This window comes from Stegostoma tigrinum, chromosome 4, assembly GCF_030684315.1.
Source record: "Stegostoma tigrinum isolate sSteTig4 chromosome 4, sSteTig4.hap1, whole genome shotgun sequence".
Taxonomy (NCBI): domain Eukaryota; kingdom Metazoa; phylum Chordata; class Chondrichthyes; order Orectolobiformes; family Stegostomatidae; genus Stegostoma; species Stegostoma tigrinum.
In genome coordinates this window covers 81,096,783-81,124,239 of record NC_081357.1, presented here as the reverse complement: position 1 = coordinate 81,124,239, position 27,457 = coordinate 81,096,783, and the positions used below count along the sequence as shown (strand labels likewise).

Genomic DNA, 27,457 nt, shown 5'->3' with positions numbered 1-27,457 from the left:
TGTTAAAGACCCCAAGAATTAAAAGCTGCTGCAATCACTTAAATTGATGTGAACTTCCACTTTTATGCAATCAGTCTCATTGTTTACCAGGCTGATTCTGAGGATGACGGATTTGAGGTACAAGAAGAGATTGACTAGGTTGGGAGTGTTTTTGCTTGAGTTCAGATGAAGGAAGGGGGATCACATTAGAGACTTAGAATTCTAACAGGACTGGACAAGGTAGATTCAGGGAGAATGTTCCTGATGGTGAGTTTCTCCAGAACCAGGGGTCACAATATGAGGATTTGGGGTAGATGATTTAGGACGGAGATGAGGAGACATTTCTTCATGCAAAGAGTGGTGAATCTGAGGAATTTATTACCACAGGAGGTAGTTGATGCCAAAATGTTGAATGTATTTAAGAGACAAGTGGATATAGTACCTGGGCAAATGGGATCAAAGGCATGGAGAGAAAGCAGGTTTAGGCTATTGAGTTGGACAATCAGTTCCAAGAAGAGGTTGGTAAGAGGGTTTGGTGTGGTGCCATTACTGAAGAAGTGTCATTCATCTAATGAATTTTTTTCCCCCGATCCTTACAGTGCAGAAAGAGACCATTGGCCTATCAAATTTTCTCTACCATTCAGTAGGATCATGGAGCTTACAAGTAGACAGGACATACAGGTTCCTCGGCAGTTCCCATTCAGAACAATGCAGAGGTAGACAAGCCCTCCCTCTCCACCCTACCAGCCCCCTTCTAACCCTTGGAAGTTCAAGCTGAGGTGGGTCAACTTGCAAAACTCTTGATATGTATGCCTTATGCAGACAAGTGTTCCACGGTTGTCAGACCAAATCTCCAGGGTTAATGGGCTCCATGGTCAAGCAGGCTGCCTTCACCTCTGTGGCTAAACAAGGGAGTATACAAAGTCACAGTGGGAAAGGAAAAAGAAAACTTGTTGAGAGCACTTTGGTGTTACAGATGGCAATGGCTTAAACATGACTCTCACCTTACTTGAAAAGTATTTGTCCTTTAACCACCCATGTAGTTTTTACTGCCTCCATGTAGGCCTGAAACATGTTGTTACATCATTTAGCATCACTTCATGGCCGTAGTCAAAGCTCAATAGTGAACTATACAGTAAATGGAAAAGTCCTAGGGAAAATTGATGAACAGAGAGATCTAGGTGTTCAGGTCCATTGTCCCCTGAAGGTGACAACACAGGTCAATAGGGTGGTCAAGAAGGCATTATGGCATGCTTTCCTTCATTGGGCGGGGTATTGTGTACAAGAGTTGGCAGGTCATGTTGCAGTTGTATAGGACTTTAGTTCGGCCACATTTGGAGTACTGTGTACAGTTCTGGTCGCCACATTACCAAAAGGATGTGGATGCTTTGGAGAGGGTGCAGAAGAGGTTCACCAGGACGTTGCCTGGTATGGAGGGTGCTAGCTATGAAGAGAGGTTGAATAGGTTAGGATTATTTTCATTAGAAAGACGGAGATTGAGGGGGGACCTGATTGAGGTCTACAAAATCATGAGGGGTATAAACAGGGTGGATAGCAAAAAGCTTTTTCTCCCCAGAGTGGGGGACTCAATTACTAGGGGTCATGAGTTCAAAGTGAGAGGAGGAAAGTTTAAGGTAGATATGCATGGAAAGTTCTTTACACAGAGGTTGGTGGGCGCCTGGAACGCGTTGCCAGCCGAGGTGGTAGATGCAGACACATTAGCGTCTTTTAAGATATATTTGAACAGGTACATGGACGGGCAGGGAGCAAATGGACACAGACCGTTAGAAAATAGATGACAGGTTAGACAGAGGACCTTGATCGGCTCAGGCTTGGAGGGCCGAAGGGCCTGTTCCTGTGCTGTAGGTTTCTTTGTTCTTTGTTCTTTGAATCTGCGCTGAGAACCTACTGTACCATCTAGAAAGAGGAGGAGCAATGCATACAAATGGCACTGAGTCATGCTGACACCATTGTCTCTCCCTTTTCAACATTCCTCCTGTTTAGTTCCTCTGAGTTCTAAAGTACAGCTGTCAATGAACTGTCCAGCAATGATTGTGCAGGGAATACAACATTCATAATGGGTCAGTTTTGTAGGATGGTCAGGCAATAGGTGGCCTTCCTGTGTATTGTGTATTGTACATTGCACATTGTACATTCTGTCTCCAATGTTCTTTTTAAAAGCCCTAAGACCAGAGGTTGCTGCAACCCCATCCCTTACAGGTCCAGTCACTTATCCCATTCACTCCAAGTCTGGTCGCATTTTCTTCCCATTGCATACTTTCAATTGGCATCATGATAGAAGACAACACAGTGAGCATTCTTCTGCAAATGGTTGCTGGTCTCCGCCTGAATGCTGTACATTCCCCCTCCCCACCCCTGAACCAAACTCCCACTGCAGTAGCCCATCCCATCAACACCGCAGGCTTCACACTTCAAAGTTCCCAGGCAATCCATCTACATGTGCCTATGTCTGCTTCTTTCCGCCAAAAGCCCTGAAATGCAGCCTAGTCCAGTGTATGAGCTGGGTGCCTTTGCCTGTGCATCAAGTGTCCTTACTGTAGCCTTCTCAGTGCTAGTTGCCATTATGTCCTGTGCTTCCAGAGAGTACTGTCACTGTGTCAAAAGATTGCCAGGATGTTTGAGAGGAATTTCCAGATACCCACAGGCCAATGTCCAGGGAGAAGGAGTATGTGTGGCTGGTGCCTGTGGTTCATGCCCTAGACTGTGTAGTGGTCTTGGAAAAATGGATGCCATTTGCAGCAAGCAGCGAGCTGAACCTGTTGGATACATGTTCTGATTTCCATGTTGAGAATTTCCAATATGGATCTTCTTTGGCATGTTTGTTAAATGGGAGACTAAATATTAATGAGTTCAGTTGTGCCATCAACAAGGCCTTTAACAACCAATAATCACCATCCATTGACATGTCACCATTGCCTAATATGAATCTTATCAAGCCACTTACGAAAACTGTTAAAAAAAACATACAATTTGGTCATGACATTGAATTAGATGTTCTAGACTTCTTAACTGATTCTGCCAAACGTCTTAATATAGCCCCCAGGTCACTCAGACCCTTATAAGTTTCCACCCTCTGTATCTGTATACAAACTCTATTCCTTGGTATAATGTACCACTGACAGCTGAATTTTTATTTACATTTTCATCCTGATTATCTTGGGGGTGCAGTTCAATAACTTGGAATAGATTCTGATTAAAATGAGCTCATTGGAATTTCAGATTCAAGGACAGAATACAATATTGGAATCTCTGTTTGCTTCTTCGTCACATAGAAACAAAGAACTCGATATTGATGGGGGTAGATTTCAGTTTTGGAAACAGGTTTGAGGGTGAGGTTGATCATTCTGAGTTTACCCACATGTAGTGGCGTTTTAGCCCCACGTTAGGTGTATTTTATGTTCCACTGGATTCCCAGCCAAATATCAGTCTAATTGATTGTTTGGGGCTACGGTCAGGCTGGTAGCACTCTCAAACGGGCTATAGCTGCTGGGACATGCCAGAGACATCACTCGATGCCAACTGACCTGTTTTTCAGATTTAAATTACCTGAACCAATTCTACAAATATGATTGTATATTATATTATATTATATTATATATTATGAATCACAATTTGATTTCTTCTTCACATACAAAAGTACATCAAACCAGGTCATGGCAGTCTTGCAGATCATTCAAAAGTGTCAATCAAAATTTGACATTTTCAGACCAGCACTAAAATAAAGATGCTCATCACTGATCATGAAGAAAGTTGCTTACAAAGATCCAGGAGCTTAATGGAGGGAATTTCTCTTTTCCAAATGCCAGTTTAAATCTGCCACCAATTCAAGGAATGTCTTGGTGTGCAACAGTCATGATATTAGGTAGGAAACCAGTCAAATTGAAATAATCAAGTAGATATTTCTAATCTATAGTGGCAGAGTGAAATAAATGTGTGGCTATAGTAAGACACAAGCTAAAATATAAATAAACTTTGAAAATGTGACATTTTTAATCCCTGCAGAGAAATAAACTTTCCATAAATATGAAATCAACTTTTTAGTCTATTAAGGTTGTTTAGCAGTAATCATGAAGTTGGTGCCTTCTTAAAAACTTCATGCAACAAGTTGAAATATTTTCCACAGAAATTAGCAATGGTTAGATTGGAAGTTCACATCTTTTCATGACTGCCATGGAGACAACATTCTATGAGAATATCTATAGGACGCTCTATGGAGGCTTGTACATTTGCTGATAGCAATCTCTGGATTTCTGCATTATTCTGCACACGTACAAACTCTTGAAGTTGCTGTCAGTTTCATATGGGCAACACTGATAGTTTTGCAATCATTACCACTGTAAATTCTGACCTATCATTTATTCAGTATAAATTTTAGCAGAATCCATATGCTTACCTATAAAAATTCAGTCACAAAAAATTCTTCTATATTCATAAATTTGCATTGCTCTTTCAGTTTTAAAAATCTATTGATAAGATCTGATTTTATATTTGAGCAGTATTTTTAATAATAATCTAAAGGCCCCATAATTGTCAGCGTTATTACAAATATCATGACAATACTAAAAATATAAATCACATTATGGTAATAACAACCTAGATTTCTGAAAACTGTAGAGATGTGTTAAGTATTTAATCCAGGATCACATCTTTTAAAGAAACAAGGTATTTAGTGAAAATATAGAAATCAATATCAGATGAAAATATTTCTCAATTGGACAAAATGCTTCAATAAAAACGTTCAACATAAGAAACTAGCTACAGAAGAAAATTTGGGGAAATATAGAGAGAAATAACTCATTCTATTTGAAATGCTATTTTGTTCAATGAATTGCGCTGAGTAGAAACAAAAATACTCATCAAACCAGACCTATCGTCATGTAATGTATTTTTTTCAAACGATTTGCAAATATTCACCCATTTCAAAATACAGTGAGAAACAATTTCCTACCTGACCTATGCCATCCAAAGTTCATTGTTTTTGTGGCAGGTCGTGTGGAAATCCAAAGGGAAAAGAGACTAACTAGCATACTGCCAAAATCGGTCAGTAAATGTGCTGCATCTGTCATGATGGCCAAACTGTGGGCAAAGTAGCCACCTGAAAGAAAAGTATAAACCTCATTTTATTGCTACATAGAAAGAGAAACAGAAGCAACCCCATAACATCAGGGCACAGATCAGGTGTATTGGACAAGATTTCTGTCTAAGTGACGCAACCATTATAATAGATCATGACAGATATATTGTTCATTGTGGTAGCATCAGAACATATTTTATACATTACACCTGCAATAAGATCAACTCAAAATACCAAAAGATACTAAAATGGTCAAAACACAAGTGAAATTAATTCTGGAAAAAAATGCCATCAGCAAGTAAACCATGCCCTTGACAATCAATGAACTTCCAGGCTTTCAGCAAGAGCTTTGATTGTAAAGCTCTTAATTTCACAAAAGAGTTTTTGTTTCAGCCACTGCAATCACACAGCCTGGTGTTTAAGAAAGGCCATACAAAATTCATTTGTTTATGTAGAAGACCATGAAAAGGATGTTTTTAAATCATTTTAGACTGCTGTTTAAAAACTAACAATATGAACTTATTAAATTTATGGCAGAATTAGACCTTTATCAGAATTCAGCTTGCTTGTTAAAGGATTACATTCTTATTTAAAGGAAATATTGTTATTTTGAGCACAGTCAAACTGATTGAATATTTTTAAAACTTTTAAATATTATGTTCTGCTATTATGATTAAAAACAGCAGAAATCTTCATTATATTACTAACATTTTAAATTTAAGAGATCTGATTTAAGAGGCATCTGTTATGTGAGATTTAAAACTTTGATCAAAATTAGGAGGATTGTCTAAATAATAGTTTTAGTGACTACAACATCTGATGGTGCCTATTTAAATTATTTCATTCATAATATATAAAGAATTGAAAGCCAAGAAAGTCAGTAAATGAACTCTTTCTCACAGTGCATCAACACGTTATAGAACAGCCATATTGCCAATTGTAAGCAAAAATGTCACTAATAAGTGATAAAATTAATAGCATTTTATTGATATTGTCAACTTGTAATGTTTTTGCTGCTTCCGTCCATTGTATCATTGATTATTAAGAGTAGGAACATAACTACTTAGCTATTGAATCCTTCATATTGCCATGTTTATTTGCATTTTTAGCAGAAGGTAAATGTCAGGACAGATACAGGATTAAGGTCAATATAAATAAATACTCACAAATAATTTAATTCTAAGAGATTGTTCCTGGGTATATTGAAAGCAAGAAAATAACACTGATTTTTGCTAGGGCCATCAAGATGTGCCCAATTTGTAATATTCCAGCAGGGAAGCGTGCTCATTTTTCCCGAAAAATGTGTGTGTGCCGGGGCATAATATTGGTGGATATTTCCAGTTGTTCCTAATGATGGACATGACAGAAACAAGTCAAAAGATGCAGAACCCTTCTTTCCAAAATTAAAGACAATCAGTGGGATGTGTGGGGAAGGAGAAATTTGGGGTGTGGAGGGAAAGGGGAAGGAAATCACACATAAAGGAGGTTTCAGGTATTCTTTGAGTGCACTGTTAAAAGACACCCAAGGTTATCCTCAGATACTTCTTCAGAGTCCTGTCCTTCACCAGTTTAGAGAAATATAAAAACTTAAAGTTATAGCAAGAGTAGGCGATTCAGCCATTCAAGTATGTACTGCCATTCAATATGATCATAGCTGATTATTCAATTCCTGTTCCCTCTTTCTCCCAATGCCCTTTGATCCTTTTAGCCCTAAGAACTATATTTAACTCCTTCTTGGAATTGTTCAATGTTTTGGCCTCAACCGCTTTCCGTGGCAGGGAGTTCCGCAGGCTCACCACTGTCCAGTTGAAGAAATCTCTCCTGATCATAAATGGCCTTCCCTGCATCTTTAGCCTACGACCTCTGGTTCACATCATCAGGAATACCTGTCCTGCATTTACTCTGTCTAGTTAGTTATACTTTTAAGTTTCTGTAAGATTCCTCCTTCTACTAAATTCTCATGAGTTTAGTAAATAAAAACAGATAGAATTGCACATGCTAGAAATCAGAAACCAAACTAGAAATTGCTGGAAAAGCTCAGCAGGTCTGACAGTACTCGTGGAGAGAAATCAAAGTCAATGTTTTAGGCACAGAGACCTTTCCTTAGTTCTGAGGAATGTTAATTCTGATTTTTCTTCACAGATGCTGCTAGACCTAATGAGCTTTTCCAGCAATTTTGGTTTTTGTTTCCAATGGATATATTCCTAACTGATTCAGTCTGTCCAGTCTCCTACCAGCACGATCAAGCCCTGCTATCCCAGGAATCAGTCTGGTAAACCTTTATTGTAGTCTATCCACAGCCAGAACATTCCCTTTCATGTAAGAAGACCCAAAACTTAACAAAATACTCCAGGTCTGAACTCACAAAGACCTGTTTAATTGCAGCAAGACATCTTTACTCCGTAATTGAATTGTCTCGCTATTAACACCAACATATCATTTGCTTTCTTCAACACCTGCTGCATCTGTATGCTTACTTCAGTAACTGTATGCAATGGCCTCCAGATCTTGTTGCACCTCTCCATTTCCCAATCTATTGCCATTGAGATAATTTACCTTCCATTTTTGCTAGCAAAATAGATAACCTCACATTTATTCAAATTAAACTTAATTTGCCATGTATTTGACCACTCACTCAATTTGTACAAATCACACTGAAGCATCTCTGCATCCTCCTCATAGATTAGGTCACACCCAGCTATGTATTGTCTTCAGATATGAAGATATTACATTTAGTTCCCCACTAAAGTGACGAAAATGTCTTGTGGATAGTTGGGGTGCAAGATCTGATCCCTGCAGTACCCCACTAATCACTGCCTACCATTCAGAAAAAGACCTGTTTATTTCTATCCTTTGTAGGATGGACAGTGAAAGTCTTTTTCCAAGGATAATGACTTCAGCCTGTACAACGGGGCATAGCTACAAATTGAGGGGTGGTAGATTTAAGACAGATGTCAGACGCAGGTTCTTTACTCAGAGAGTGGTAAGGGCCTGGAAGGCCCTGCCTGCCAACGTAGTTAACTCAGCAACATTAGGGGTATTTAAACAGTCCTCGGATAAGCATATGGATAATGATGGGATAGTGTAGGGGGAGGGGCTTAGATTAGTTCACAGGTCAGCGCAACATCGAGGGCTAAAGGGCCTGTCCTGCGCTGTATTGTTCTATGTCTATGTTTTCTGTCTGTTAGCCATTTCTCTATCCATGCCAGTACAGTACCCCAAATCCCATGCACTTTAATCTTACGTCCTTTTCTCTTACGTGGGACCTTGTTGAGAGCCTTCCGAATATGTCTGTGTAGACTTGATCTACTGACTGTCTTTAATCAACCCTACAAGTTACATCCTCAAAACATTCTAATATATTTGTCAAACGTGATTTCCCTTTGATAAATCCATACTAAACCCATCAGTCAGGTGTTGTCACTGTTTTCCAAGTGCTTTGCTACTATATCTTTCATCATGGACTCTTGCTTTTTCCCTACTATCGATAGCAAGTGAACTTGTCTGTAAGTCTCTGTTTACTCCCTTTCTCCTTTCTAAAAATAGTGATGGTGTCTATGAATGGGCAAGGACATTTTGAAAGATAATTTAGAGGAATGCATAAAAAGCAGAAGTCTAAGTTTACAACACGTACTTCATACTCACCTACGACTTCTCCAACCATAAATATCAGACAAATAGTAGCTGCAATATAGAGCTTCCTTCTTGCCTGCAGCTTCTCTCTGTTTTCAGTATCTGATGTGGATCTGCTGTGGCAATGCTGACTTGTATATCTCTCCAATTCAATTGAGTTTGCATTGCTTCCATTGTCAAATGGGTAATTTGGATAGGTTTCTTTTGAACTGGAAAAGGGGCTGCAATGCAAGGGAAGTAAAATGATTAACCAAGATAATTCTATCCTTCGTAAAATGTAAATTTCTTATGTTTGTTATTTTAAAATCTGATTTTATGAACAGATGTAAACAAAGTTAAAAGTTTAACATGCTATTTCCATAAAAACTAATTAGTACAGTATGACAGGTGTTGAAACTACAAAGCGCAGTTGCAAATGTATATGCAGAACCGCATATATGCAACATTTATAATTGAATGTTGAACTGAAAAGTACGACAACTCTCGATGGCAGGATGAGTAGTCAGGTTCGTGAGTTACGCACACTATGAACAATTGGTTGCAGGATGTGGATGTGGAAAATCTACCCAGATTCCTGTTACTGATCACTACTTAATGATTTCAGTGTAGGCACAGGCAGAGGGTTGAGACAGAATTGCGACTGGCTGTATTTCTTCCTGTAGTCAGATCACATATCAAGTCTGAGTGTGCACCATGGTTAGCATGGACCAGTTTGGGCCAAAATGTCTGTTTTCGTGCTGTATTACTCGATGACTCTATGACTTGCAAATGAAAAGTTGCAAAAGCATAATCAGATTCCCACTAGATGTGTTACATTTAAAACATCTCTTGAAATTTTGCATTTATCATGACAACAGATGGCTGTAGGCTGAAGAGCATGGCTTTATCCCCTTGACTCATTTACACAGTGCTTTCAAATAGGATTTGCAGTTAGTTAGGAGGTGAATTCAGTGCATAAAAGAAAGTAAACTTTAAGAATTTGTTCTGCTGCTTTTACTGCTTCTTGTCACACTGATCAGCAGAAGACAAGTAGAAGTCCATAGGCTTGATTTAAAGGAGAAACTTTGTCTGCTTAGGGAAACACTTTGAGAAGTCAGAGGTGTTGAGATAAGGGTGAATTATAATATAGAACTCAGTGGCCTCACAATGATCATATGTGTTTTACCGTTAGTAATCTTTCGCCTTACTAGCTGCTGTTCATAAAAATTGATTTCAAATTTTGGATGCCTGGAGGTAGAAATTAGGTAACACGACTTGGCCAAAATGAATAGGGAGCAATCTCTGAACCCAAAAATGTAGACCTGAAAATTAACCAGTAATGATCCTAAGGCTTCAATCACTAAGTTCAGGGAGCTGCCAACACCTAATGCATGAGTAGCTCTGGCAAACCAGACATTAACCTCAAACAGATGCAATACCAGGATCAGATCATGGAAAAAGAATAGGACGGGGAAAAGGCTACAATGGGTGCTAGGTGTGGGTTCACAGAGATCTTCAGAAGTGTTGTAGAGCATGCAAATTTGTTTGTGTTTTCAAAAGTGACAACTTTTCAATATTGATTGTTTGTCAATTGTCAATTGTTTGGCTATGTGTGTTTGTTGACTGTTGACGCTAACCATGATTACTTAAATTCAGACTCATAGAAAAGTTAAGTTCCTGGAAGATCGACCTGGAAGCCTACAGCAGATATTTTAAGACATTGTGAAGAAATTCCTGTTACATATATATAAGCTGGTGTATCATCTCTACATATCTCTGAAATGTGAAATACAAAATGAAGTGAGTGGCAGCGGTGAATTTAAATTACTGGCTTTTACAAATTTCTTTGCCAAGAGATCTACCAGTGCTATAAGATCAATGAAATTTCAGGATTCAAAGCCTACTTGCTAGCTGTAATGACGGATAATCCAGCTGCAGCAAGAGGCAATATTTGTACGTTTTTTTGAAGCAGAAAGCCAGTGAACATTTAAACAATTCACAGAAGAAACCTTTACATTTGATAACAGTAAGAAGTGCTCTCAAAAAATACAAAGTGTGATGATTGTTCAGAAAAATAATGAACCCATAAGACAAAATGTGGCAGCATTGGAGCAGTTGGCTTCTACACATAAATTTGCCATTAACCCATGAACTAACTCCTTATTAATTGTTTGAAAAAAAAATGCTAAATTCCAGGAATTAGGAAACATCTCCTTATGAAAATGATGATTGCCCAATGTAAAAATGGTGATCTTAGAATATGTGTCAACCTTAAGTTGATTCACAAAACTAGCATTCTTCCAAAAAAAACCACTTTCAATAATCTAAGAACAATGATGTCATAACAGGTCATAAGGCACAATGTGTGTCAGCATTATCTTTAGAGACTATTAACAGAGTAAAGTCTATATGTTACAGCTTTTCTTACTTATGAAGGTATGTTTTGGTAAAACAGAATGCTGTATTAAATAAGTTTAGATCATAGAATCCCTATAGTGTGGACACAGGCCCTTCAGTCCAACAAGCCAACACCTATCCTCAGAGCATCCCATGCAGACCCATCCCTGTATAACCCACCTAATCTACACATCCCTGAACGAGTTGATAGCCAGAGACTATTTCCCAGGGCAGAAATGGCTAGCATGAGGGGTCATAGTTTTAAGCTGGTTGGTGGAAAGTATAGAGGGGATGTCAGAGGCAGGTTCTTTACGCAGAGAGTTGTGAGAGCATGGAATGCGTTGCCAGCAGCAGTTGTGGAAGCAAGGTCATTGGGGTCATTTAAGAGACTGCTGGACATGCATATGGTCACAGAAATTTGAGGGTGCATACATGAGGATCAATGGTCGGCACAACATTGTGGGCTGAAGGGCCTGTTCTGTGCTGTACTGTTCTATGTTCTATGTTCTATGTTCTAATATGGCCAATCCACCTAGTCTGCACATCTTTGGACTGTGGGAGAAACTGAATCTCCCAGAGGAAACCCACACAGACATGGGGAGAATGTGCAAACTCTACATGGACAGTGGCTCGAGGGTGGAATTGAACCCGGGTCCCTGGTGCCACACAGTGCTAACCACTGTACCACTGTGCTGCCCCTAACACATAACATATTCCAGAAAATCATTTATAATTTACAAGCTTTAAAATCTCCCCACCCCCAACCTCTACCCAGAACCAGCCTGGCCTCCCAGACCTGTCCGTCTTTTCTCCCACTTATCCGTTCCTCCCACCTCAAACCCCCCACCTCCTACCTACCAGCCTCATCCCCACCTCCTTGATCTGTTTGTCTTTCCTTGACTGACCAACCCCGATCCTAACTCCCCACCTACACTCACCTTTACTGGCTCCATCCCTGCCTCCTTGACCTGTCCGTCTCGTCTCACCTTTCTGCTCCTTGATACATCTTCCATCCACCTCCCCGCCCGGCTCTCTATTTATTTCAGAATCCCCTTGCAGATGACACTAAGATTGGTGGAGTAGCAGATAGTGAAGGGGACTGTCAGAGATTGCAGCAAAATATAGATAGATTTGGAGAGTTGGGCGGAGAAATGGCAGATGGAGTTCAATCCAGGCATATGCGAGGCGATGCATTTTGGAAGATCCAATTCAAGAGTGAACTATACTGCAAGTGGAAAAGCCCCGGGGAAAATTGATCGACAGAGAGATGTGGGTGTTCAGGTCCATTGTACCCTGAAGGTAGCAACGGAGATCGGTAGAGTAGTCAAGGCAGCATACAGCATGCTTTCATTCATTGGACGGTATATTGAGTAAAAGAGTTGGCTGGTCATGTAACAGTTGTATAGTACTTTGGTTTGACCACATTACCAAAAGGATGTGGATGCTTTGGAGAGGGTGCAGAGGAGGTTCAGCAGGATGTTGCCTGGTGTGGGGGACGCTGACTACGTAGAGAGGTAGAGCAGATTAGGATTATTTACATCAGAAAGAAGGAGGTTGAGGGGGAACCTGATTGAGGTCTACAAAACCATGAGAGATATAGACAGGGTGGATAGCAAAAAGATTTCTCCCTAGAGTGGGGGACTCAATTACTCAGAGGCACGATTTCAAGGTGAGAGGGGAAATGTTCAAGGGAGATATGCATGGAAAGTTCTTTATACAGAGGGTGGTGGTGCCTAGAACGCATTGCCAGCGGAGGTGGTAGAGGCGGTCACGATAGCATCATTTAAGATGTATCTAGACAGATACATGAATGGGCAGGGGGCAGAGGGATACGGATCCTTGGAAAATAGGTGACCAGTTTAGATAGAGGATCTGGATCGGCGCAGGCTTGGAGGGTGGAAGGGCCTGTTCCTGTGCTGTAATTTTCTTTGTCTTTTGTTCCCCTCCCCCATTTCTCAAGAAGCATCCAGACCCGAAACGTCAGCTTTCCTGCTCCTCTGATGCTGCTTAGCATGCTGTGTTCATCCAGCTCGACACCTTGTTGTCTCAGATTCTCCAGCATCGGCAATTCCTACTGTCCCAGAAAATAATTTCTTCAGTTTTCCCAGAGGTTGAGGAGGTGGTCAAGATATTTAGCAATGCATAGTCCATAGAAGGGACAAAGTATAACATGATCAATGGCTATCAGCAGCATTTGCACAATACAACTACAGTGCTCACAAATAGCTAATAACATTGTTAGACATGTTAGGATATGGACATCCATTAAAGGTCAGATCATCTTTATCAGTACAATGTTCATGTCAAGTTCATCACACAGAACTACAAACTTAAATTCATAGATTTCATCGCAGACATCAGACATTCATAAATCAAAGACAATTTCTGTACTTAGAAAAATCTGGTGAGCTAAACTCCAAGAAATTACATAATATGCATATATTTGTTGTTTAGAATGATTTAATTTAGAACAATTTGGAAATGACGCAGTGTTCAATCGTTTAATTTTTAATTGAGTATCTGATCACTATTGCCACTCACTATGCTTCATTAGTTAAGCCTGGATGTTCACTTAGAGAAAAGCAAACAAACTATAGAAGTTGTTCTTGGTGAAATTTGTACATGCAAAGCAGACAATTTAAATCCCTGTGACTAAATTCGTGATACAGGCACACGCAAGTTGAGGTGTCATCTCTGTGTAACTTGGAGAAATAAAATGTACAATAGCCTTTCAGTTACGCCTTTAAAGAAAATAAGGCACACATGTAAAACAAAACAAAAAACAAGAGCAATCCTAACTTGGACAGTTCCCCTGGACTGGTATTGAGGATGCCCTTGACTTACTATGCCAGGACTGCCTGACTGAAGGCTATGTCCCATAACATGGCTAAGGACTACTGATAAACTATGACAAGGTTCTTGGTTTTAACTCTGTGCTAAATGGCGGTGATACAGCAGTTCTGAGAGTCTGGTATCTTTGACTGAGGGATCACAGTGCAAAAAGGCAATGCAAGACTACGTGTGTCCAAATAGGCTTTGAGTGAGGGAGCACTATGACAGCAAGCAAACAGAGCCGAGTTGCAGCTTGATCCAGTCCAAGAACTGTGCACGTTCCTTGAGCACACAGTGTCCTTGCATCAACACTACAGTGATAAATATCAGCGCAGCCTGAGGTGCAACATTAAAGTACAGAAGTTTACTGTAAGTGAATCAGAGATGTGTCATGAGGGTTCTTAGAGGGTGGCTCAAGTTGGATGCAAGTGAGGATCTGATGTCAGGCAGTCCATCATCTGCATTGGTGCTTCCAAACATCTTTATGGAGATAAGTCCTGGACTTTAAGATCTGGGTGTTTTCCTTACCGTTTGGCTTTCTTTCATTTCTGCTTTTTTTTTTAATTCTGGTTTTGTAACCAAGAGAGCACTTCAGAATGGTGACTTTTTTACACTTTTCACTGTACTCGTGTATTCCTATATTTGAGTACACTTGACAATAAAATCTAATTCTAATTCAAAATTCTAAGTCTTGACTCTTTCTGCCCTATTGAGATCTAGAAATTCTTGAATCCACTAAAGATATGCTTAAAAGTAAAGTCCAACAGGCCATTAAGCTCTTCCAGAATATTTGGATGGCCTTTGACACTGGAAATGTCAGCAGGATGCATGTGTGAAGTAATCAAGAAAAACAACTGGTCCATCAGCAAAGAAAGCAGCTCCAGTGGAAGCAAAGACAGGGAAGTCTTGACCAACTATAATGAATAGTTTGAGAGATGGGTGGAAGACTACCTCTAGTTTAATTCCTGAGAGAACATTGTTACCAATGAATTTCTAGACATCAGAGTGGCCCTGTTTGTCCTGGTTGTGATGGATATTGAACCCACGAGGCAGCAGCATGGCAAAGCAATGGACAAAGCTCCAAATGCTGACACTTACCACCTGACCTTTTAATGCACAAGAAACCGCCATTTCTGCAACATCTATACAAACTTCTGTCTCGGTTGGAGAAAGGGGACAGTGTCCCTGGATATCCCTAATGCAAATGTGTCCCTGTACAAGGATAAGAGTGACTGCAATGATTACAAATATCAAGGCATCTCCCTATTATATGTATACCTGGCCTTGAAGAAAGTTCGCCGTTAAGGACTACATGTTATATATGTTTATATAAGTTTATATAATGTTCCAATTATGTCTGCCAGTTAGTCAGTTTGCAAACCCACAGCAACACACACACACACACCAGTTTATATGTTGTAATGCCTTCTTCATGATTTGTGTGTTTTACTGTTTTAAATAAAATAACCCATGGTGTATTATTATTAACACGGCACTCCCAACTTAGAACCACGTAAACCTTATCATGTTGTGGGTCCTGGCTGAATGCATCTATCCCAGAGTGGATTCCAGAACTGGAAGACCTATAATTTACATAATTTTCATTCCATAGCAATAAAATTGCAATGACCAAAAGGGGTCACATGTATTGCTTTCATTAATCATTCACCAAGGTATTCAACTGCGTTAGCAGAGACAGGGTATTTAAACTGCTGGAGAAAACTTGCCACCTACCAAAGCTGCTCAATGTAATTTCCTCTTTCCATGAAAATCTGATGGTAAGGTCAGCTCTGATGAGGAAATGTAAAAACCCTGTGACATCTGCATGGAGACAAAGAGGCATGTATTCCAGCCACAGGCCCCACTTCAGCAGATTCTTCTCTTTGATGCTGTCAGATGTCTTGAGTTCTTCTACAGAAAGTGTCCACTTACATATCAAACTGACAGCTGTTCAATCTTGCTTGCTCCAAGACAAAGGTACACCAAGTCCTCAGAGGGTTACTGTACATTGATAATGCTGCATGAATGGTCCATACTTAGGGACATTTGCAGTGGCAAAAGGGCTTTATCAGACTTGTAAAGACTTTGGTTCAACCATCAACATCAGGAAGTTAGATTTTATAGTCCAGGTTGCAGTCATTTTTCCATTTTATCTGCATTAACAAAGTGACGTTGAAGTTGTTGTTAGCTTCACATGTCTAGGCTCTACAATCACCATCAATCTGCCACTTGATGCTGAAATCAATATACACACCACAAAAGCTGCAGTGGTCATATCCAAGCTGAGTAAGAGAGTGTAGAACAATAGCTATCCGACTGAGAACTGTACATTTACAAAGTCTGTGACCTTAATGCAATCCTGTACACTGCTGAGATTTAGCCAACATATATAAGGCAGGAAAAAGGGGTGAACAATTTTCACCTTCACTGTCTCGGACATTTATTTCTACTAGTGTGCTAGTTCCATTAGCAAACTCAGACTACTAACTTAATAATGCTTACACTGGATCAGCCACATTCATTAAATGGATTACAGCTGTAGACCAAAAGATCTTCTTTATGTTGAACTGGACACTGGACCATGGGTTCCTGCATGTGCATGCCTCTGCTACAAGGATATCTGAAAGCAAGATATGAAGATGGTGAACATTAATACTGACAACTCAGAGACTGTCACTGATGGCCATTATTTCAGAAGTTGACTGTTTGGAAGGACATGGTATTAGAATAAAGTAAAATCCTAAGTTGCTCTGCAGGTGTATTATGGGTAAAAGAATAGTGAGAGAAAGAGTGGAACCCATTAAAGTCACTGCTGTAATTTGCGCATGAAGCCAGAGGATGTAGAGTTCCAAATGAATATTATGTTTTGGAATTTATTAGTGATAGGGATGATATGAATACAAAAATTAAGGAGCAGGTCTGTGATGCAGTTAAAGAAATTAGCATAGAGAGAGAGGATGTTCTGATAGGTTCAAAAATAAGTGTCTCCAGGGCCTGATGAAATGTATCCCAGGTTGTTGAGTGATGCAAGGGAGGAAATAGCAGCAGTATGTGCAATACTTTTGAATTCGTCTCTGGCCATAAGAGAGGAGACAGCCAATATAGCATATTTTTTCGAGAAAGAAATAATGAATAAACCAGGAATCTACAGGCCATCAGTCTAACCTCAGTGGAAGTATGGGGGCAGCTATTAGAAACAATTCTCAGGGACAGAATTAATATACATTTGGAGAAACATGGATTAATCAAGAACAGAGAGATAGTAGGAACTGCCGATGCTGGAGAATCTGAGATAACAAGGTGTAGAGCTGATGAACACAGCAGGCCAAGCAGCATCAGAGGGGCATGAAAGCTGACATTTTGGGTCTGGACACTTCCTCAAAAAAAAGCAGAAGGGTCTAGACCCAAAACGTCAGCGTTCCTGCCCCTCTGGTGTTGCCTAGCTTGTTGTGTTCATCCAGCTCTGCACTTGTATCTCTTAATCAAGAACTGTAAGCTTAGTTTTGTGTCTGACAAATTTGATTGAATTTTTCAAAGGTATGTCCAATTGTTTAGATGAGGATAAGCTTTTGATGCAGTCTCCTCGGACTCCTGCAAGACTTTTGATAAGATCCCACATGGCAGATTTAAGAGCTTATGGAATTGAAGGAAATTTAGATCCACAAATGGCTGTGTGGCAGAAAGCAGAGGGTAACGGTTGAGTGGAGTTTTTCTGACTGAAAGTCTGTTACTAGTGAGATCCCACAAGTGTCAGTGTTGGGACCCTTGCTGTTTGTGTTTATGCAGATGATTTAGATTTGAAAGTAGAAGCATTGATCAGTAAGTTCACAGATGATACAAAATTGGTGTGGTGGTAAGCAGTGATGAGGATAGCCTTAGATTACAGGAAGGTATAGACAGGTTGGTCAGTGACAAAAGGAATTCAATCTGGATAAATGGGAGGTGATGCATTTGGGCAGGACAAATAAGGAAAGGAGATACAAGTTTCTTGTCATATAGATATAAAGGATTTGGATGAGAATGTAGCAGAACTGTTTGCAGATGTCACAAAACTTAAAGGACTTGTGGATAGTAAGGAATGTTGTTAAAGGATACAACAAGATATAGATCAGTTTGAAAGCTGTGTGGAGAAATGGCAGATGGAGTTTAATCTGGACAAGTGTGAGGTGATGTATTTTGGGAGATCTTAATGGCAAAATCGTTAGGAGCATTGATATTGAGAAGGATCTTGGGGCGTAAGTCCATAGCTCCTTGAATGTGGCAACACAAAGTGGATAAGTTGGTAGAGAAGGAACACAGTATGCTTGCCTTCAATCAGTTAGGGCATTCATTATAAAATTTGTCAAGTCATGTTGCAGCTGTATAAGATTTTAGTTAGGCCACATATTCAGTATTGTATGCAGTTCTGGTTGCCAGAAGGATGTGGAAGTTTTGAAGAGAGTGCAAAAGGTTACCAGGATATTGCTGTGTATTAGCTATGGGGAGACAAACTTGAATTATTTTCAGTACAAACTTGGAGGCTGAAAGAAGTCCATAAAATTATGAGAGGCATGGATGAGGTGGATAGTTGGAGTAATTTTCCCAGGGTGGAAATATCTGATGCTAGAGGGCATGGTTTAAGGTGAGAGGGGCAACATTTAAAAGATATGTACAAGACAAGTCTTTTTTAATGCAAACAGTGGTAGATCCTGGAATGCACTGCCAGGGGAGGTAGTTGAAGCAGATATGATAGCAATATTTAAAGGGGCAGTTAGATTAGCACATGAACAGGCAGTGAATAGAGGAAAATGGACAATGCGTGGGCAGATGCAATTAGTTTAGAATGGCGTCACTTAGGCACAGACATGGTAGGGCAAGACACCTGTTCCTGTGCTGTGGTCTATGGTCTATGTTCTGAAGCGTGATGAATGGTACCATTCTGGGAAGCATCAGGGATCAGACTGGCCTTAGTGTGCAGGTGTACCAGTTCTTTGAGGTACCAGGACAAGTAGATAAAGTAGTTAGGAAGCATATGGGATATTTGTCTTTATTAGTCAAGGCATAGAGTTTAAGAACAGAGTAAGTATTATGGAACTGTATCAAACATTGATTAGGCCATGGCATAAGTATTTTGTGCAGTTCTGGAATTCACAATACAGGAGGCTTGAGATAGCACTAGAGAGGGTGCAGAGTAGATTTACCAGGATGCTTTCTGGGTGGAGAGCTTCAGTTCTAAAGAGAGATTGAAAAGACTAAAGTTGTTTTCCTTAAAAGCAGAGGAGACAGAGGGACATGATTGAGATGTTTGAAATTATTGAACATAGAACCCCTACAGTGTGGAAACAGGCCCTTCGGCCCAACAAGTCCACACTGACCTTTAGAGAATCCCACCCAGACCCATCCCCTTATAACCCACCTAAGCTACACATCCCTGAATACTATGGGCAATTTAGTATGGCCAATCCACCTAACCTGCACATCTTTGGACTCTAGGAGGAAACCGGAGCACCCGAAGGAAACACATGCAGATACGGGGAGAATGTGCAAACCTCACACAGTTGCCCAAGGGTAGAATCAAACCTGTGTCCTTGGTGCTGTGAGGCAGCTGTGCCACCCCAAATTAAGAGGGGCAAAGACAGGAAGAAACTTTTCCGCTAGCTGAAGTGATCGATGTCCAGGAGCATAGATTTAAGGTAAGAGGCAGAAGGTTTGGAGGAGATGTGAGGAACAACTTTTTCACCAGAAGGTGGTGGAAATCTGAACTCCTTGCCTGCAAGTGTGGTAAGAGGCAGAAACCCTTTTTATATTTAAGCAGTATTTAGATGTGTACTTGCAATACCAAGGCATTCAAGGCTATGGGCCAAGTTGTGTAAAATGGGATTAGAAAAGTTGTGGTTGTTTTTGACCTGCACAGATGCGATAGGTCAAAGAGCCTTTTTTCGGTTCTATAGACCTCTATGATATTGAGCGAAGTGACCAGAAATGAAAAATGTAAACTTGCGGCGGGGAATAACCCAGGAAAAATAAAAGTCAATAAACCATGCAACTTCTCTATCTAATGTCTACCTTTGCTGCTAATGTACAACAGAGAGTGGATCACAGCAGGTAGCGTTCGATTACAACGCTGACTGCTATGTTGTCCATTAACTATGCAAAACATTGCTTTTCAAGTTGCCATTGCTAGGTATTGAAAATTAAAACAATGAAAAGAAATGCTGCAAGAACTAACAGATAAAATGAATCTGAGTCAGGTTGATGCTTCAGTTAGAACATCTTAGGGTGTGTACTAGAAACTTCTTCTCACACAGAGCCATATTTGAAGGATCATGAATTGAAGAATTGAACACAGGGTCCAGCTTGGCTGATTTATAGCATTCTGAGTTTCCAGTGAATACTTTGAATCATTTCACAGAATGCTACTCATTAATCAGAAAGAGTTCAGTACGGATGAATGATTCCACCTGAAATCTTATATCCCACTTGAAACTATAATGAGGCTGCACAAATAGTGGAATAATGAAGAAGTACAAGAAATCAAAGCTAAGAATAAATAGCTGTAAAGAGAGTTGAAAATTTTCCATTTTTATATGGAAGTTTGATTTGAAAACTGCAGAGTAAAATAAAGCATTAGATATTATTATTATTATTATTATTATTATTATTATTATTATTATTATTATTATTATTATATCAAACATATACCAAAATGTATTTATGATGTTGATTTAAATGAAAATAAAATGAAGAAGGCCTGGACTTTGTTAGGTTGCAAACTTGCATCAGCATTGCTTAAATGGGTGCTGGCATAACCAATTTAGCAGGCATTGCAAGTGCAATTTAGTGAAGGCCAAATGTTGGAAATAGAACTTGTTCCACAGTAAATCATCAAACTTTGGACTCTATTTCAACTTAAGCTATATGGAAATAAAGAATTTGGGATTTTCCCTGCTGAAGCTAATTTTTAAGTCAAGTAATAGTTTTGTGACATCTATGCGAAAGTATTTGAGTTTTATGTCTATTAATAGAACATAGAACATAGAACATAGAACAGTACAGCACAGAACAGGCCCTTCAGCCCACAATGTTGTGCCGACCATTGATCCTCATGGATGCACCCTCAAATTTCTGTGACCATATGCATGTCCAGCAGTCTCTTAAATGACCCCAATGACCTTGCTTCCACAACTGCTGCTGGCAACGCATTCCATGCTCTCACAACTCTCTGCGTAAAGAACCTGCCTCTGACATCCCCTCTATACTTTCCACCAACCAGCTTAAAACTATGACCCCTCGTGCTAGCCATTTCTGCCCTGGGACTATGACCCCTCGTGCTAGCCATTTCTGCCCTGGGAACTATGACCCCTCGTACACATTACTTGGTTCTGGAAACTATTCCAGCACTTAAGAAATTAACATTTCATTCAAGCAAATTGGCTTTGCTCATTATTGTCAATAGCTATTTAGTATTTTCGTTCCACTGTAGGCAATGATGTGAATAAGTGGGCTTTCTAAACATGTTGCATTATTTAAATCAGAAGGGGTTCTTGTAAATCCAAATACAGATGGAACATTGCATCTGTACCCACTGCCAGCTTGTTCCCTGTATATATACACACATCTCTACTACTTTGATATGTCTAAGCATACATGTCTAGGCTATTCCTGTACACCATAGGGTTACCTTAGAATTGCACCATCTGATGCAAGGTAACCTGCAGAACGTTTCTGGAACAGGTTTGGCTCTTATTACAAAAATGATTACCAGAGCATGAAGTTTTCCTGTCAGCTTTTCAATCCATTACAAAGGGAACATGCCCTACATCAGGCAGTCTAGAGTGCACCCTTGTACCAAACAGTTAACAAAAACTATGTTTCAGTGAGACAACATTTTCACCATTTTACTTCTGGAATGGAACTGGGATGAAGAAAAAAAAAATGGAGTTTTTTTTAAGACAGCATAGTGCAGTGTAGGTGCAAGCTTGTATCAATCCTACCTTAACAATTAAGTTTTACATTCAATTATTCAGTTGGTGCATACTAATGATCTTCAAATCAGATAATTGTGTGGACACCAACTGTGTCAGTGTTTAAGACAGAAGAAATACTGGAAAAATATTATAATTAAACAAAGTACTGTGGATTCTGGAGATCTGTGGTTCTGCCCACAGACACTGCCAGACCTGCTGAGCTTCTTATGAAAAGAATATTGTTTCAGCAACAGAGAACGGTTTCATGGCTGCTGATTCTATTGAGAAACCACCTTACAGAAAAGGACTATTGCATTCTGCAGCTTGTTTTCTTGGCTACTACTTCCACCTTCAAGAAGTGTGTCATGCATATTTATATAAGATAGCTATAGTTGCAAAATTCCATTTTTTTTCTCTTTTAAGTGGAGATTGTGACCAGACTCTGATACCATTTTCAAAGTTTATTTGAAAAACTTTGTGACTTCTCAGCACCAATGAATTTGTCTGTCAGTAAAGTACTTTCAGTCTGTGCATTTGAAATTCTGATTGGCAGTTAAAGAAAGTAAAATTTTCTGAAAGAAGACAAACCAGAATTAAAAGAAAACCAGGCACATCAAAAAACAATCAACCATTCCAAAACATGAACTATTGTGAGTATTTATTACTATAAATGCTAAAATCTACTCTTGTATGTTCTTGCATTTAAAATGCTTAGCATTGTGAATCACAAACTGTGCCTTACGTGTGCTTCAATTTGTTGAGGAGCATCCTGGGCTACTGAGTTCCATTCCTTTCATGGTATGTCAAGCAATATTTTATCTTGTTCTCCAGAATACTGCAGGAGGTTATATGTTATTATCACCGCAGAAAGGTACAAGATAGTACACAACTATCACAAGGTGGACAGATTAAAAGTCTCAGAATGTTTCTCTTATTGCTGACACTCTAATTTGTTCTACACATATTTTAAATTTCAATAAATGTAATTTAAATGTGTACTAAGTGCATAATTGTATCTATCAGAACTGAGTATTACCTCTACCTTGTCTGCAAAAAGTGAAACAAATTACTTTTTGTAAATAAATGTTAGTTATTTCACGGTTAGATACTTAATGCCAACAGATGTGATACATCACTGCAATGTCACATTATTTGTACAAACGTATCAAATGTAGACTTTTAGCATTAAAACATGCAATGTGACCAAATCTACAGCTCTTAAGATATGGTTATTTGTTTTGTGAGGCCTCCCTCCAAACCTGCAAATCAGTGAGTCAAGAAGGCAGTAACACCACTTTTGCAATTCTTGATAGATATTTTAAGTGGATTAAGTTATTTTCATAACTTTCTGCATTTCAATGTTTTAAAATATTTCCTTTTAGAAACAAAATGGATTTGACAAAACAAGCATGTTTACCAGTACAAATCTTTTCATTGCAGAGAAATTACAATCACGGAGCTGTTGTTAGTAAATTTTCTTTAGATTACTGCATAAGTAATAAAGGTGTATTATTGTTGAATTGTTATGAGCAAATTGTTTCTAAATTTCCTTAGATTAACGAAGAATGATCGAGTAACACGTCATGATTTTGGACTCTAGTGGTTAAGTAGACTTTATAACGTACATCAACAGAAAACTCATTTCTTTTACACAGAGTTAGTAGGAACTGCCAATGCTGGAGAATCTGAGATAACAAAGTGTAGAGCTGGATGAACACAGCAGGCCAGGTAGCATCAGAGGAACAGGAATCGTTTCGGGTCTGGACCCTTCTTCAGAAATTGGGGAGGTGAAGGGGACTCTGAAAGAAATTAAGCGGGGGGGGGGGAAGGCGGATAATGAGCAGATAGGCGGAGAAGAGACGGACAGGGAGCGGGGGGGAAGGGCGGATAATGAGCAGATAGGCGGAGAAGAGACGGACAGGGAGCCATTAAAGGTGAGTTGGGATGGGAGTTCGTTAGTCGAGGGAAGAAGATTACACAGAACGAATTGCTGAAGGCACATGAAATTGTCTTCTGCATTTAACCAGTAAATGCAAACGTGCCATTAGAATCTTTCTTTTTAAGGCAGCTTGCTTCATCATTCAAATGCTCATATTTTTAGGTTTAGCTTTAGGTTTCCTTCTCCTATTCCCCCAAGTTAGGCCTTCAGCGATTTTCTTCCAGAGACAGGATTAAAATCGGAGACGATTTGAGATGTCTAAGTGTTTTAAGGAGTGGGGGTGGGAGTAGAAGTGACGTACGGGAATAAACAGATCTAGCCAAACAATTAAAACAAAAAAAAATGCTGAATCGTCACAATAGACTGCAGACCTGTCTGGGTTCGTAAAGCAATAATAAAAATATTCTTCAAATATCCTTTGATTATTTCCTTGATTGGCATTTAAATTTCGCGCAGTTTTTTTTCCAATTTTGAAAGAATTAATACCATATATATAAAATCTATCAATGCTATTTCTTAATTGAGCTTTGTATACATTTACACACAGGGATGAGATTCGCCGAATTCACAGCAGCATCATGTCAAATGAATTACTTATTGATTTGTCCCAGCTGTAAAACGGCTGCTTTCACGCACCAGCTTTGGTTTATTTTGTCGTTGAAGTGCAGCCTGCACTCCTGAATTGGTTTTAAATCCATATTAAATATGTGTAAATACATTTCCACTTCGGAAGCACACTAATTAGCTCAATCTGAACGTCTTTTTAGTCTGGGTCAGTTACGTCAGTTCAATTAAGGAAAATCGAGAATGGACATGCGGCAGGAGCTCTTCTGCCTCAGGCAATCATGTGCTTGAATTTCAGCAGTGGCGTGGAATCCAGGTGAGGACCAAGGAATGCGTGATATTGGCTGAATTGCGGGCCAAGACACCTTTTTATCATTTGACCCATCGAACGATTCCCTGCATCTTAATTCACGGAGTGTTTAGAATGATTTACTGCATCTAAAGACCAAATCAATTTGTGATTATTGTTCACACAACAGGGATCTCATTGCCTAGTTTTGCAGTATACGCAGAATGTTTGTTTACTGTGTCACGGCAAACCTGGTTAGTCATTAATGAGCTGGATGGTATTGAGATGAATAAGGTTTTTAAAAAAAAATCAATATTACCTCAAATGCTGGATTAAGTATATGAGTCTTGTCAGATCCTTTGGTAACCATAAACTTTGGCAAATACTCAAGCGTTTTTCTAAATATTTGTAATTCGTTCCGTGTGGAAACTGTCCACATTCCCGTGTATTTCTTAGAACACACCAACGTGATATTAGAGATAATGGGGAATTTCTGTGTATCAATTGTGAAAAAAATCCTTAGTCAAACTAATGTTGCAATTTGCAATTTGTGACTTTTGTTTTCCTTTTATGTGCAGTGTTAAAGACTAGCGCATTTATTGTTCAGATGCTGTTCTGTGATTTAATCCATTTAAATTATCCCCGTTTCAAATTCATGAATTGTAAATCCTGTTATTATTCTATCGGACGCAACTGCAGTTGTGGTCAACACTTCCACGGCTGCATTTATAAGAAGAGCAGCTACCTTGTATTGAGTGGATTCTACTTTTGAATCTGGAAAATAAAAAAAGGTATTTGTGCAGTTTCTAGCCTTTAAAAGTACACGTTTCAGTCAAAAGTTATCAAATACGCCACACTCTGGGTTTAGAAAACCCAGGGCACGGAAACACTGCAGACGATTGATACGATCTCAGAGTGGTGAGCGAATTTTTACCGTCCTTGCAAAATAGCATCAATCACTAGTATTGCCTTTTGCATTATCTTGTGAATGCTCAGCTATTAATCACGGACTGTCTGAAGTGAAACCAACCGTGAAAATGACTTTCTTCAGGCAAACTGTTCTTACAGGGGTCTGTGTGTAGATTTTTAGCTCTAAGATTACAAAAGAGTTAAATCGAGGCGGAAAAAAAATGACAACTGCATTCACTTCGGATGGTTTTCAACAATGAAACCATAAATGTACTTAAGTGTGCACACAAGCGAGATAGAACAAATGTACCTAGTTATACCAAAGAATATGAATTAATACGCCGATTGTACACAATCAAAATAAACCCAAATGATTTTTTTAATCGCAGCAGCTGAACTGGCCACGTTCTCAGTCGTGTGCGCCAATGTAGACTGCAGCGCGTGATAACCAGCAAGATACATCGGCAGGTTCCAAAATCATTTTTGCATATTTCCTTTCACTCTATGCTTAACCCAACAAAATGAAAAAAAAAGTGGATATTGCGGTGGTGCCAGAATTTAGAAGCATCTACTGCAACTCGACAGGTTTGCAGCATTTCAACGAACCCATTAGAAGTCCAGCCTCGTCACATCTTGCTTTATTTGTGTTTATTCTAGCGCATCACCTGTATGGCCTTGCGTATAAACTAAATATTCACCTAATTTATGGAAAGTGAGCTAGCCAAACATTTACCTACAGCCAGTGGCGCCTCGGTGTAATCGCAGCTCGTTTCCCAAATGTGTTTAAAATGCAAAATGCATTATTTTGGACAGCTAATAACAAACAAAATACACTCAATTACTACAGTTGACTAACCTGTATGAAGCAATTTTCTTTCAATTGATTCATTTAGTATTAACTGAATACCAATTTATATCGAAACCTTCCTCAACGCAAGCACATTTCAAGCTGTAGCTGTACTGTAACAATGACAGCAGAGTAAGCTTGCCTACTTACCTCTTCAAACGTAGAGTGTACATCCTGGCCTTATTTTCACTTATCAGATTAGCTTTTTCTGAATCTGTAAACTGATCCATTTCCAACTGCAACAATATACCGCAGCGGAACTTTTTAAAAATAACACTGGCCGAATATCCTTCTGACTGAGTTAAATCACTTCAGTAAACGTAATATGTTTGAAAGTCATCTCAAATCATAACGTGTTTCACTGAGAAAACTGAAAATACAACATGCGCTTTCGAGCCGGTAAAGTTTCCCTTGCTGAGCTGGAGCTCCTTCGACTGAGGGGCTCTTTCCCGCGGTGCTATATGATAATAGAAACTGAGTCGTGTGCAAAGGGCAATCCGAATGGCTTTGAGTGAACGGAGCTTTAAAACTGCACAGTGTGCGACGTATGCCGACGCAAATGTATTGTCACATCTTTCAGACCGAAAAGCTGCTGAGGTATATACTTATCCCTCCCTGGAGACTGGCAACAACACTTAACACCTTCCGTGCAGCTCCTGGTAAATCGAGTCTGTAACATTCCTAGTTTGTTAGTATTTCCACACAAAGTGTTCATATTTCTACTGCTTAACTGGAGATTTATTCAATGTCGCTTGCGTTACTGAACAATATATGGTTCTCAAGCATGACTTGTCAACAGCACGATGACAGCCCTGGAAATGCAGTTAGCCCTTTTCGCCGCAACATAAATGCATTTTGCCAGAATATGCGAGGGATTCGGCAGGTCTATGTGTAGAATGGAGCTTACAGAGATGCTTTGCAACATTAATTCATCGGGCGCTTTAAACAAGCCAGTGGTAATCAGATGGTGCAATTTCTCATTTGCAGTCCGTGAGAAGAATCCGTCATTATAAGGAGGCGAGTTGGAGTGTCCTATTCAAATTTCTGT

General features: G+C 39.4%; 1 protein-coding gene across 1 annotated transcript in view; it reads right to left on the bottom strand.

Moving 5' to 3' along the window:
- slc30a2 (solute carrier family 30 member 2) overlaps nt 1–26,902 on the bottom strand; it is a 93,218-nt gene extending 66,316 nt beyond the window's left edge. Inside the window, exons 1-3 of the mRNA XM_048531260.2 lie at nt 26,560–26,902; nt 8,720–8,928; nt 4,949–5,095 (exon numbers count right to left, since the gene is read on the bottom strand). Coding sequence (XP_048387217.1) covers nt 4,949–5,095; nt 8,720–8,928; nt 26,560–26,639 — 436 coding nt within the window. The 5' untranslated portion in view covers nt 26,640–26,902. The remainder of the gene's footprint in view (nt 1–4,948; nt 5,096–8,719; nt 8,929–26,559) is intronic.
- Nucleotides 26,903–27,457: the final 555 nt, after the last annotated feature.